We start from the raw sequence: 14,925 nt of genomic DNA, 5'->3' as shown, positions 1-14,925 counted from the left end.
AAAAGCCTATGTGTTATAAACTAGCTACATGATAAACTAACTAGAGCAACTGGTGCTCACAGAGCATTTGATGAACCAGGCTTACCCACACAAGAGAGGGGGTTCATTATTTTTATTGTTACATTTCTTTTAAATATTTGTATCACTCAATTTCCTTTTTTTCAAAAGCCCCACAACTTATAACTTACTGTATGAATTATGTCTGTATTCAACACCAACGTTTTGCTCTTTTATTTTTGTGTGTATATTAAATAGATACTTGAAATATAATGGTTCTCTAAACCAAAGCTAAAATCCAACATGAGTTGAACACCATTTGGGTGATATGTTGTTCAAAACATTGGATAGGTGGGCACCCACATGCAGTGCAAAATTTCTAAGTTATTTTAGATTTCATTACAAAAGACATACTACTGGTGTTCCTTTGGGGATTTCTAACAACTTGTCAGACAAGATGATTTCAGGACTCTGTATGCTTTCAGTTTCTGTAAAATGCAGTATAATATATGACTAACACTCTTTGGAAGTGGAAGATATTTAGACAGAATTAGGGGAAAAAACCCTAAAAGACTCAAAATTTAAACCATTTATAGACCTTTCCTGTAATTGAAGACAATGAGAAAAAACCGTTGCCCCTCACAACACAAGAAAAAAAGTCAAAGAGGACTGGATCACTTGTACAAATGCTTCTGTGATAACTTCAACCATGAGGTCTTTTTCTCCACCTAAAAAGCAAGTTCTGATTAAAAAATGCCTTCAGCTTCATAGTATAGATTTCTCACTGTATAGTTCTTAATTAAAAGAGCTGTGAGGAGCCAGAGCATGCACCCAAATAAAACAAACTCTGTTTGAGATAGGGAGTTGCAGCTTTCTGGCTGACACCCATTAAGAAGCATATTCATGAGGGAAAAAGCTGGAATTTGGAAAAAATCTGATCACATTGTATCCTTTGAAAAATTAGGTTAGCTGTGTGTCAGTCTTGTCACAGATTTACCCTGTGTTCTGCAAGAGCTAACTCTCACAGATATTTAGCCTTGGAAAAAAAGGAACTGTTTCACAATGCACTGGCAGACTGTTGGATTATTTGGGGATATCCAGAAGAAAAATTGTTTCAAGAATAGGAACTAACTTTTTGTCACACTTTAATTGACTAAAATATTTTCCAACACACAGTTTTTCAGTCTACAAGAACTTTCAAAAAATAAGTTCTCTGAAAATATGCCTTGCTGACACTTGCATACAATATTAAGTATCTTACATCTTAACTGATACAGCTGTAGCTTTAGAGCATTATGCAATGTGAGTTACCACTGTGGTGGCCTCTATTGTCAAATTTGACTATTTGCAACACTGTAATTTGAACAAGCCAGTAAATAACTGAAAAGATGTTTGGAAATTACTAAGAAGAAAATTCTTAAAATGGGAATTGGAAAACACATCTGTGAGATGAAAGCTTGAGGACAATTAGCAAAATTGTTTCCAACCAACTAATTGAAAACAGTCAACATACTGTTCATGTGGTTGTAGTCCCAGACAATATGGCAAAAAACTAAAAAAAACCCCTCCTACAATATGAAAGAGAAAAACTACAACATGAAAGATAATAAAAAAGAAGCACAAGTTCATAGTGGTACCAAAAAATTATGACTGGAGTTGGGTTTAGAGTGGAGAGTGGCCTGATCTTTCAAGAAAAGGCAAACAAAACTAGTGTGAATGGTATCTGGAGGCCAGACCACATAAGCAGACCCCTAACTATGAATTATACACTTAATTTTCCTGTACTGCAACAAGAATTAGAGCTTGCTCTGTCATTTACAGGAACTGAGCAGACCACCAAACATAGAACCAAGATAAAACAAGAGGTGTTTCTGGAAGCTCTCCCTTCCCCTGATATGAGTTTTGGTTCAATGTGTTACTGTAAGGGATGTACTTCTCTGATATAACTTACCATTATTACACTAATATTTTAGTTAGCTCTGTAGAAAATTTTCACAGTATATAGCTAACATACCTGATTTTTCTCTCACAGGAGAGATGTTTTTCCCTTCCATGATTAAAGGAAAAAAACTGGAAACCATACAGCTAAATTCTTTAATTAGAGATATGTCTTACACAATCTTAACAAGGAACATAATTTTCCAGATGACTTTTCTTATCTCATACTACCTTACTAAATTGTAGCTACAATTCTCTCATGTAATATTTTTCATATTCTTGAAAAATAAAAGTCATACATGCTTTTCTTCCTTTTAGTATTATATATCTATCTCAGACATCTCTGTGCTGTGGTTGTATAAAAATGCAAATTTTAGCATTTCAATTATCAAAGAGTTATAACTGAGGCCTTGATTTAATGATCATTTCATGTTACACCTTGTGTAAATCTCTTAAGCAATCTCATTAAGTAACCAAATCCTATATTGTAGCAAAACAATCACAGACATAGCAATAGGCATCTAAAAGTTGCAAGATCAGCTCTTGTAATTAATTGAGAAATGCTGACTTTCCAGTGGTAATCACTCACTTCTAATAGACCCACTGGGATATTAAATCAACCATTTTAATTACTCAGTAGCAGTGTGATGCATACTGAAATGCATATCACATAATTGCTACACCTGTATATAAGGAACTTTTATCTGGAAAACTTCTATTCCTAGTTAACACCTTCACTTTTCACATTACTAATCCACATGAGAAAAAAGTGACATTCTCAAAGACTTCAGTCTTTTAATAAGATAGAAGCACATTTTGCTCTAAAATGTTCATTCACTGTATTGAGAGGAACTAACAAATACCATACAGATTTTTTTTCCACATAATAACCTCTGTCAAAGGCAGCCTTTTATAAAGCACAGTCACAAGTCACCTTTATTATCTGTTGTCATAGTCAAACATCTAAATTGTTGTTGGCTATGTTTTTAATTTTTAACAGTGAACAGAAACAAATGAGTCAAAAATAATTTATAAATGGATTCTAATATCCTGTAGGTCATGAAGACTGGACCTCCAGTTTCAGAATGTTTTTTCTTTAAAAGTATATTCTTTATAGAGAGGTAAATTATTTAGCCTATGTTCTAATAAAGGGTACAGAAACCCTGTAAGATGAGATCCTAGTCAGCCTTTAAATTCTATGATGTTTGAGCATGTTCCATGTGGGTTTGGCTACCAGTGCATATCAGAGGAGGGGGAAAAAATCACTGGGCTTTTAAGGGATTATTGTTATGGTTAATGCAATGAGGTCCAAACACTTGAGGGAAAAGAATTATCAACACCATAAAAAAATAGCTAAAAAAAGTAAACAGAGGTAATGAGAGGCAGGTTCCTATAACATTCATTTCAGCAGTAATTTACTTTTACATTAACAAACTGCCAACCAGGGGAAATACAAGAAAGCCAACTAGCAACTTTTTCTCTGCAGGATTTGTATGACCAGAAATTCTAAACACATGCCTCAAGCCAGCAAAAATGTAGATATTAAACAGAACATAAGGAGGGTTGTTTTTCATATATTTTGCTTAAGCTAAATTAAAATATAAAAGAAAACTGTCACAGAAAAGGGAAAGAATAAAACTACATGGGAGTTAATAACTAAATACGGAGATTCCTTCTGACTAATCTATCAATTACTCATGATGTATGTATGTCTGTATAAGGAAAGACACTGCCAGACCAAGGGTTTTTTTCAAACTTTTTAGGTTTCCCGAGTTTTTCCATAGTTTTCAAAAACATGAATTTCCATGCTGTTCATTACCTAGGCACACTTGTTCCCACCCCTGGGATGCCATGAAAGAAGTTTCACAAGGCAACTGTTAACAACGTTATAAAATCATCCCCACTGAACGTGAGGATTGTGCTGACTGACAGGGTTAATGCCTTGGCACTTTGGTTCTTGCAGTGCACATGGTAAGAAAGAGGAAGACAGGGAATGTGCTGACAACCATTTCATCATTTGTTCAGTGATAGGATCTCTGGCCTCTGTCTGGGGTACACAGCTTGAGATCTGTGGTGAAAAAACACACTTCCTGACTTGGCTGTTCCAGATAAAACTCATTCCATTTTCACGGATGGCAACGTCACTAACTCTTGCTGCTAACGTTGGTGGCATGAGCAATATTTCCCACCATACTGACTTCCCACTTCTTATTAGGCTCCTGAACCCATAGGTTCAATCTGAAATGCTCCCATAAACCAGGGAAGACTTTAAACTCTCCTTTATCTACATAGGTCCAGTTAAGAAGCATGATAGATAGAGATGTTCTGATATTGGGGACCATCATCAGCCATGTTGGTGAAGGACCTTTCAAATTTATTCTTTTTTCTAACCTCTCCTTCTTGATGAATTAAATACAGGACAAAATTTTGCTTTGAATCACCACTAAAATGTAAAATTTCAAGGCCTATAATAGAATTGAAACTACTCTTCAGTGAGTTTCTGGGAATTGATTAAACCCCTTTTGAAGATATGAAAACATGACTACAGACACCAGTGCATTTTACTGATAGATGACCAAAAGAACAAATGCTGACTCTGGCATTAGCTAGTCATAGTAATTCTATGATAATATCTATATGGAGCAAAAGAAATAGTGTAGTAAAAATAACAGAAGTCCTCATGGCTTTACTAAAATACTTGCCACATTCTGAATAAAACTAAAAATGGCTGCACAGCAGTCAAAATTTAAAATGCCTACTGACTCTTACGTGATTATGTCCATTAATGACATAAGAAGGTAAAAACTCTTACGAGGATGTTGCGATCTCCTCAAATGTTCAGGCATTTAAAACTCTAAAAGCCCAAGACACTGACAAGACACTTGAAAACTAGACTTGTAAGTAATTATGGAAACTGGAATCTGCTTTTAAGGTCAAGTGAGGATACATGAATGAGAGTTCTGCTCCTGGGTTACTATAGAGAGCACAGACAACCCCAAAAGATAGCACAATGTTAAAACACTGGACATTTTGCTATGGCAACAGAGAAGTAAAAAAGCAAGGGAGGGACTAAAATGAACATTTTTGTGAGGTTACACACATCTGAAGCAACTGATTTTTACCTTCCATACTGAACTGCCACTTCCTTATGTGAGATAGAAACTAAGCCATTGCAACAGGACAAACACCAACACAAATTTTGTGCAGAGCAAAACCACTGTCATATTCTGAGAAGTGCAATTTCCAGAGGATCTCATTTCCCAAATTTTTAACCAAAATAGACTCTACAGGGCAATGATTAAGGAAGCACTATAGAAATTAGGGAAGTTTGGAAATTATCTAATGTATTTCTCAGCCCCAAGGAAAGAGGATTGTAGATTCAAACCATTTTTGGCAGATATTGCTATACATTCCCAAGGACTGAGATTTCCTAGTTTATCTTGGCAGTCTATTCCACTGCTATCTAAACCTTTTTATGAGATATCCTCCCTTCATTTACCATGCTGTAATGTAAGCCCATAATTTTTGCCCTTTCAACTGCCCAGAAAGATCAGTCTATCCCTTCCCACTGCAGCTATCTTTTTAAATATTCTCAATTATTACACATTCCCCCTTTTGACTACTCTAGATCAAAAAAACTTAGTTCTTTCTGTCTGCCTTCATTAGTCATGTTTTCCACAACTCTGTTCAGTCTTTTTGTTGTCTTTTGGGCTTTCTGAAACTAATGAAAGGTACATACAAACAAAAAGTTCAGAACACTTGAATGTGATATAAAATCAGATTTAACTAGTTCTGTTTAAAACACCCTCATTCTAACATCTCGGCTATACAGTCCTTTCACTGGAAGGTAGGGAAGCTATTTACAAGGGAGGCGAGACATACACTCAACATGGGGAAGCTGAGGCACAGCTAAATTACTCACATAAGGACATCAGGGACATCAGCCCCAGACAGGTACAAAAACTTGTCAGATTACTAACTCAGCTGTGCCGTAACTTCACCCAATGTCACAACACATGACCTGAAGTCAGCATACCAAAACAGTTTTGGCTGCTGAGATTTTAACTAAAGTGCATGTTACATTTTTATAAGTCCTTTCATTTTAATAATTTCTTTGTGTTTTTCTGTTTCCAGTGCCACAGCCATTGATTCCTCTGAGGTATGAGACCTATGTTTTGGGATTGGACTCCATTGCTGCACCTGCTTGTGAGTACTTTACTTATCAATTTGTGGCTAAACATTCTTTCCACAGACCATCCAGCTCCTGTTATAAGTTTTCTGCTGTGTAATCCTTCCCCTAAGCTTTGTTTCTGAAAGCAGGCCAAGTATTGTAGCTTTTCTCAAGGTAAACTATAAAATTTTTTTTTTTTGCATTTTTCCATGTCACAGTGTGACTGATATCTTTATCTTTATGAATAGCCCCTTAAATAATCCATTAAACCTGGACCTGATGATTTTAATCCCTCTCTTGTATGTAACCTCCTCTAGGCAAAGCTTGATAAGCCCCAAAAGCTTTTTAAGCTTACAGTTCACTAGAGAGGCTGGATGAATGTCAGGCTTTATGATATTTCTACTGTAACTTCAGTAAAGCTTAAGCTGCCAGAGAGATTAGGAATACCATATAAATCCACAGCCAAAGTGACCAATACCTTTTAAGAACACAAAATAAAAATGCAAGAGCAACAGTGTTTCCCACTTTGCATGTCTTGCTCTATTAAAAAGAGCAGATGAAAATACTCCATTTTGCAACATAACCTATGCTTTTACATCAACATACAAAGAAATATGAATCCTGGGGGTCTACAGACAAGTGCTGCCAAGTGACAGGTTCCTGTAAAGGTAAATGTCTCATTTCATTTCAGTTGAGTATTAACAGCAAACTACCTATCATCTGTTTCACTGCTGGACAGCAAACATTTATCTATTGAACCTGGGTGTTTCCAGGGTACCTTATTTATCTACTTATCATCCAGGCAGACAGGAAAACATATTTTTCCATTTATTGAAAGTTTTGACAATTTCAAATCTTTTCCTGTGGAGGCAAAGAAGAAAAGGCTCCCACCTTTTTCCAATGGCAAGTCTGTAAAAGCAAAACTACCCATGCTATATGGAATTCAGTGAGCACGACAAGCTGCTTCAAAATTTTCATATGCTCCAGAATAAACTCCAGTGACTTTTTCCAGTAAAGCAGCTGGAGCTCCTAAAATACTTTGCTCTCTAGTGGCTAGGACAAGACATGTAGTAAATGAAATCTCTCCTTCATATGTTTAAAGAAAACAGTCAATGTGTTAAATTATGCTGTGCTGAAGTGTCATCAGATCAAGATGATGTTAAAAGTGTATTATTATCTTATGTACATATAAATTGCTGAGAAACGTTTTTATTATTTGAAGCACAAAAGGATTTAAAAATAATAAGCACATTACAATTATTTCACAACTCTGAACTAGAGTGAAGAGTTACTGAATATGCAATTTACATGCACAAACGGTACTGTGGAAAATGGAAGAACCACATGATTACTCACAGTATTCCAACAAACAGAAAAAATTCAAAAGAGATAGGCATTAACGTGGTAAACACAAAGGGCAAAATGAGAGAATTTAAAGAGAACAGCCAAAGGGGAAAAATAGTAACAATTAATAACAAAAATAAAACCAAAACATAGCAAAATTATATAAAACAACAAAAAGAAAATTCAGCAGTAGCAGAACATAGGACCCAAGTTATCAAATCACAGCTAATGATTAGAATGCATAACTTTCAACAAAATGTTATATTGTACATAATTCAGTCATACATAAGCACAATCCTGAGTCATCAAAACTTTGGCTCCTAGACCATTTATTTATGCAAGAAGATAAATTGCTGGCTTACCTGCTTCCTGCATGCATATAATACATGTCATAAACAAGCAGAGATAGTGTTGCAACTTCCATTTCCAGGGATAGCACCACATTTCACTTGCATGAGACATCCTGTGAGGGAAAAAAAAGCAAGAAAGAATTCAGCGAATTTTACATCAAGGCAAGAAAATGAGGAAAATACTGTTGTTAGTCAAATTAGTAAATAGCAGTAAATAAAGTAGTACTTGAAAATTATGGATGGCTCTACTATTGCTTAAACGGGGACACAAGTCTGCCAAAAAGGATGAGAAATTATATTGTTGTCTGGTTCTTTGCAGACAACAAAGAGGAAGACTGGTCAGCACTGGGCTTCTAAGTAGATAGATGTGCATGGTATTTCAGTAAAAAAAACAAGAAGCACAGTCTGAAAAAGCCAAGGTGTAGGGTTTTTTTGAAATAAGAACTTTTGGTTAATTTACCTAATTTACACACATAAACACATTTGTGCTATTTAAACATATATAATACATACATATATTAAGATGGTAGGTGATAATTTGCCTCTGCCCTTAACAAGGCTTTCCACTTTTCTGTCCTAATATTTTGACAGTTACAACATTTTCTGCTGACAATTTTTATGAAAATCCTGAAACTTTCTTTGACAAAATCTAGGAGTTCATCTGTGCGGCTAAGGAAGTCAGGGACAGCTTTTTTATTAAATAAAACAAATGCAATTACATAAAAGTCTCTACCAGTTATAGTTTGAAATTAAAGTTTCCTTTCCCTTGAAGTGTAGAGGATATTTAACAGCTAAACCAAAATGTTTCCATCATAGTGGGCAGAAGAGGAAGCAGGTCTTTAACCATGTATTCAAAATGAATGGTGCTCCACCACATTAACCGTCTAATTTTATTGAAGAAGTTAGCAGCAAGCAAAAGGAAGCAGCAAGTAATGAACCACAACACGCATAATTTTGACCAACTCCATCCCCTCCTATTTGGTGATGATAACTGGCTTTTGTTCAGTAAGAACCTACACTGGGAGAAAACTCTTCTTTCTGCTCCACAGAAATTGCTGTGAACCTGTTAGTGAAAGCTGGGGGTAAATATAAAGCCTTTCCTAGTATCAGCTTCTGTTTCTTCCCAAAGTAGAAGCCAAGCTCAATTCAGCAAGATAAAACACTGTAAAGAAACAAATAATGTTTTGGTTTAGAAGTGGTAGTTCATCAAAGAACTCCCATGGGCCAGACGCCAGTGGGCCCAGGTAAATGGCACTTCAGCAGACTGCTGCAGTCAGCTAGGCTTTTCTTTAGTGCAGTGTAACACAGCACAGGTATCTGATTACAAAAGAGGTTCAGTTCTTTGTGGGTAATTGTTTCAAATTAGGAATCTGAAGCAGATTTTTTTTCTGAAATATTGTAAAGTCAAACTTAACAAGCGTTGAAGACAAGCACAGAAAGCACTGGGCTCTGAAATACAAGAATCCCTTTGATGAAGCCAGACACACACAATAACTGGATTATCAAACAATAGAATTATTGTCCTTCAACTTAATATCCAAAAATCCCTATTAAAATCTCAGACAACAGAATGCTGAAGTTTTGGAACCATTACTGCTCAACGTATATAATTCATAAATCCACAGTACCTTTAATTTAGAAAACTTAATTTGAACAGAGTTCAGAATTCAGTATGCAAGCACATACAACATGAATATATACTCAGATACAAGAGAATGTTGCTGTTCCTACAGAAGGAAGACTCTTCTGCAGGTACTGATGAGCTACATGCCATCCTCCTGCATAATCTGCCAATGCAAACCCGTTACATTACTGGTTTTTTATTGTGGTTTTGTTTTAAGAAAGCACAGTTACATTTGTCAGACTAGGAAACAGTTGCAAACATTTATTAATTCAGAATAAATCTGTGTTGGTTTTCATCAAACCAATATATTGTCTGTATCATCACTTTTGATGTCTCTGTGAACTCAGCCTAAGTTTTTGCTCACTTAATAGCTGGAGAATCCAAGACACCAAGTTTGAGATACCCAAGGAAACATAACATGGTAAATTTCTGCTGCCTAGGTCTGGTGTGAATCTACCCAGTCACATTGCCTTTACTGCCTTTCTTAACTGATGTGAAATTCTGCATTAGTCTAAACCAGGTATTTAATTTGGTTAATCTCTGTTGTTAATGCTCATTTGCATTGCAGTAATGTTTACAAGCCAGTATTTCATGGTATTCCATGATGACAATTTACAGTCTGTTTCCTCATCCTTATTCATGTAAGAAGTACAAGTCAAGAAAGATTTCAAGAACATGCATAATCAACAACAGAGCAGAGCATAAATAAGTGCAAACAATAAGGCAGAAAGGAGTAGCTATAAAGATTTTTCCTTGGAGAAAAAAGCTAGATAATTATACAATTGCTATTAAAAAATATACAATTCTCCACCAAAAAAAATAAACAAATATGCAAATAATAGCAAAACTGCCTTCTCCAGTTACACTTTTTTTTTTACTGTTGAAGGACAAAACAATTCTCTTTACACCACATCTTCTCAGTTGACAAGAAATAAAGGTTTATCAAAGTCTGACAAGAGAAGCATGCTACCAGAACACTCCACTAATGTGGGCACCACGTGTCACAACTGTTTCTTTCAGAGAGCATTTTTGAAGAACTATTTTACAAAGCATAACCTCTAGTTGAGTGCTACAAATGAGTGAGAAAAATCACCTCATTTATTTGTATGTTCTTAGAATCTCACAGGGAGAAAAAGTCAAAATTCAGAAAACTGACTGCTTACAGCCTTCCACTGTGATGTGGAACACCCTTGTCCAAACAAGAAGTTATCAGGGATGTAAGTCAGCTAACACACTGCCAACAAAAAAGGCTTCTTCCACAACGAAATCCACCCCTGGTACTTTTATAGTGTGACATCCCAAACTATTATGATAAGGTGTCATAGTAAAGAAATACTCCCAAGCATTAAACCCCCACAACTTAGTTGCAGATATTATCTTCTTAATACCCTCTATGTTTATATTTATTTAAAGGTTCTTTTTCTTGATTATTAGTGTTAATTAACATATAGAAGTAAATCCAAACAGCATATGAATAATTACAAAGAAAAATTAGCAAACAGTTCTGGGCTAGTTTATATCTTATCAAGGGATGATATGGTCCCTCTGACAGCACTGACTTCATGGCCCAAAAGGTACCCCTTTGGTCTTGTGCTCTTAATAGTACTAAAAAGATGTGTTCTTTAATTTAATACTCATTAGCAGCACAGCAATGTACTAAAACACACCACGAGTAAGCAAAGGGAGGGATCTTTGTCCACAACAAAAATCTCAGAACATATATGGATTATTTCACTCTTAAACTTTGGTTACATTAAAATCGCTGAAAGTATAGTAAATATTCTTCTCTATTTTGTATCAATTTAAATGAGAGAGTCCTGTTCTATTCCCAGTTGGTAATACACTAGCAGCTCTGAAGAACTCACTGTAGATTGTCAAACGCAGCACCAAAACATTTTACCCAATATATTTGGGAACTATAAGGGCACGTGTGACAGAAATACATCCATTACAGTTGGATATAGTCTCAAAACAGCAATCCCTCTGAACATTTTTGGGTTTTTTGGCCTTCTATGGAGTCTGATTGAAATACTAATTTTTCCATGGACTTGCATTTCCTATTGCAGACACTGAGTGACATGACCAGTTATGCACTCCAGCTACCAATTCAGTACAGTCCGGTCCACAGCTACTTTCATTTCCTATAACATAAGGAGACAATGAACTTATTCACAATTCATTCCAGGAGAGCAAAATAGACATGTAATTTATCTAAACCATAAATGGATGGTAACTTGACATAGTTCAAGATGGGATTACTGAAAGTTTTGTTAAATCCAACTACTAAATCTTTTACTCTATGTGCCAGTAGCCAGCAAGACAACATACACAAAATGTGAATAATCCTGGAGCATTTCATTTGTATACCATACAATCGCAAAATATGCAATACAAATTTGAATACACCATCTTCCTTGTTCAAAGCTTTATCAAAGTTCTCTGAAGTAGGATGTGAATTCTACAGTGTGCCTTAGGCGCAGTGACATGACTTTCTTTGGTCTTTGACATGTCTAAAACTATTAAGGAAAACTATTGCTGACACTTTAAAATTAAAAGAAAAATAAAATCAGTTTCACAATTTTTTTCTCACAGAGATTGTAAACAAAAATACTTTAAGCTTAATCACTTGGAAGTGGAACTACAAGTGAAAGGTGATGGCAACTCAAGAGTTTAGTTCCCAAAGGTTAATGATGGCAACTCAAGAGTTTAGTTCCCAAAGGTTAATGGAGGAGTTGATTTTAACTTTGAAATCCGTGCTTTAAACTATAGTACATGAATGTCTTAAAAGATAATTTACACAATATCCCTTAAAACTTTTATTTTGTTAAGCACTATTTGTTCTTAATTATTCTTACAGTCAACCTTGAAAACACCCTCATGTTCATCAAAGGAGATGGAAAAAAAAAGATGCTGCCTTGTAATTTAAACACTATCAGCTCTATCAGATCAAGCTAAGTCCCTTGGCTTTTGTTTCAAAAGGAACTTTTCCCAGTTGCAGGCAAATCCGCTGTCTGTTTCCAAGCCGGTAGCACTGCAACACTAGGTCTTTAGAAGCTCCTTCTCATTCCCTGCCTTAACTTCACGGTGAACTGTGAAGACCCCCTACCCTTTCCCCCTTGTACGGATACCCTCGAGTTCAGCCACAGATCCTCTCTCTTGGCTGCGAACGCACTGGCAAAACGCCTAACCCCAAACCTCAGTACTTCGCCTTACCTTCGGCGAGAGACAGTCAGTAAAGGAGAAATATCTCATGGAAGGCGAGGAAAGGCCACGGCACTGGCCAGCCCGGGGCCAGGGGTCGTAAGGAAGGGAGGGAGATCCGCCGCCCGCCCCTCGTCCCCCGACGGCAGCGGAGCTCCGCGCTGCCCCCGATCCACCGTGCGCTGGGCGGAGAGTCGCGGTGGAACTGGGAAATGTTTTATGAAGCCCGCTCGGCTCTCCCTCTCCCTTTCCCTACTTTTTCCCTACTTGTGCTGGCGCCGCACCTGGAAGGCTGCCTGTGGTGCCAGGGCTCCTCGACGTGAGCGACCAGGGCCCCGAGCCGAGAGGCCGGGGCCAGGTGGGTGCCGGGGCACCGGCGTTCAGGGCAGGCGGCGAGCGGGGCCGGGGGTTTCGCTACTGTCTGCAAGCACGGGGAAACTCTCCAGAGAGGCCCCAAGGACGGGGTACAGTGCCCTGCGAAAGGCGGCGTCCGCCCGGGAGCCTGTAGGGTAGCTACCGACGGACGCGGAGCTCGGACGGGGCAGAGCTCCGCGTCAGCCCTGCCCTCTGAGCTCCCGGCGTGAAACTCTCCCGTTTCCCCATTCCTTCAGCCTGCGCGGCTGCAGCCTGGTATTACTCACCACTTACTGTGGTGGTGGGGGAAGCCCTGCCGATGTGCCCGAGGTTCCCTGCCCCACGATGGAGCCCGCGGGGATTATCGGCGCGCCCCCAGCGCCGCGGGCGGCCAGCGCAGCCCTCGCCCCAGACACCGGAGAAAAGACTTACATGGTGACATTACGGGACAGCTCTCCTCCGGCTCTCAGCAACCATGCTCCCCCGTAGCCGCTCGCTCTGCCTCTGGCCCGTTCCCTCGCCGGTTTCTCGCAAAGGTCATCATTCCTTGCCCACCTCTCTTCCACGCCCGCGCCGACCCGCTCCTCCTCCCCCGCCCCCCGCCGCGCCGGGACCTGCCTCTGTCTCTCCTCAACTCGGGGAAACTTCGGTGTCTCGGGAAGCCGCTCCCGCATAGGGTAGGGGCCGCCCCGCCCGCCGGTCGGTCCCCGTGCCCGCTGCGCCCCTCGGTCAGGTGGCGTCTCCGGCGCAGCCCCGCGGGCTGGCCCGGCCCCCTCGCCGCTCCGGGGGCAGGACGGGACCGCCGAGCCGCCGCCACCGCGCACTTGCTCCGAGAACTTTCCCTGCGGGACCGGCGCGCTGCTCTGGGGAGAGGGGTGGCTACCGGGACCCCGCCGCCCGCGACCTCCCGGAAGGCGCTCCCCGGGCGGCACAACGCGGCGCTTTCTACGCGGTCACGGCCATGCAGCGTCCCGGCTCGCTGGTTAGGGGCTAGCCCAAGGGCGTGCAGCCTGCAAACAGCCCCCCGGACAGGGTAGCCACAGGCCTAAAGCCACGCGCAAAAGACACGGGCCTCCTCTGGGAAGGTTCCATAGCAGGGACACTGACCTTGCTTGGTGGTCACAGCGCCCTGGGCATGTTGCACCTCGCAGCATCCCAGTGGCAGTAATGCTCCTGAGGGCAAGCACACCTTGCACTCCCAGCACTATGTGCACTGTGTAGGAGCTGAGCGCACGCAGACCTGCCTGCTCACTCTAAGAAACCACAATACCCCTCTGTGTCCCAGAGCTGCTGACACAGACCCCAAGGCACCCAAAGTGTGCCGGTTTCCTTTGAAGCCCACAATGCACTATACTTGGGAGACAGGATGTGTAGGTGGAGGTGACGCAGCTCCGACCCACTTTCTGAAGCGTGCAAGGTGCTGTGCTGATCCCACATTGAGTATTGGCCCACACCTGACTCCTGGGCAGCGTTTTAGGAGCATAGTAGTTTGCGCAATTAGCTAATGATCCTAAGTTGCTTTGTTCTGTTAAAATCTGTAGGATGTGGTACTGCTCTACAGGTAGGCAGGAAAACATTGAAATGATAGGAAAAAGATCAGCAAAGAAATCCAAAATTTTCACAGTACTCCATGGATCTGAGCTAGCAGGATGAGGAAGGAAGAAGGAAGAAAAGAATCATTCAATGAAGTTAGCAGCATGCAATGACAGTTAAAAGCAAACGGAGTTCCTGCTTTAAAAAGTAAAGAAAACATCACTAAATTTTTCATGAACTTTATACTGAACATTACTATTCACTTATTCTGGTCAATTTTTATTCTCTGTCTTTAAAACCAGTAAGCAATAGGCCTGCTTTCATTGTAAATTCCTGGCACTGAACACAGGTGCAGGAACCGCTGGGGCTAGGTTAGCCAAGTCTACATGGCCAACAGTGCAGGCTTGGGAAAA

The 14,925-nt window shown here is 39.7% G+C and overlaps 1 protein-coding gene across 6 annotated transcripts in view; it reads right to left on the bottom strand.

The window, feature by feature from the left end:
• Nucleotides 1-13,731, bottom strand: part of ADGRG6 (adhesion G protein-coupled receptor G6) — a 110,582-nt gene extending 96,851 nt beyond the window's left edge. For 4 of the 6 annotated variants that reach the window (XM_071549195.1, XM_071549196.1, XM_071549197.1 and 1 more), the window contains exons 1-2: nucleotides 13,412-13,731; nucleotides 7,813-7,913 (exon numbers count right to left, since the gene is read on the bottom strand). In XM_071549195.1, the coding sequence (XP_071405296.1) occupies nucleotides 7,813-7,913; nucleotides 13,412-13,653 (343 nt within the window). In that variant the 5' untranslated portion in view covers nucleotides 13,654-13,731. Of the gene's footprint in view, nucleotides 1-7,812; nucleotides 7,914-12,637; nucleotides 12,817-12,909; nucleotides 13,109-13,411 lie in introns of those variants that run through there. The other 2 variants (XM_071549202.1, XM_071549201.1) reach the window with 2 other exon arrangements.
• Between the last annotated feature and the right edge of the window lie 1,194 nt (nucleotides 13,732-14,925).

Source organism: Pithys albifrons, chromosome 2 (genome assembly GCF_047495875.1).
Source record: "Pithys albifrons albifrons isolate INPA30051 chromosome 2, PitAlb_v1, whole genome shotgun sequence".
NCBI lineage: Eukaryota > Metazoa > Chordata > Aves > Passeriformes > Thamnophilidae > Pithys > Pithys albifrons.
Note: the sequence above shows the minus strand (reverse complement) of the source record. Positions and strands in the feature narration are given on the sequence as shown.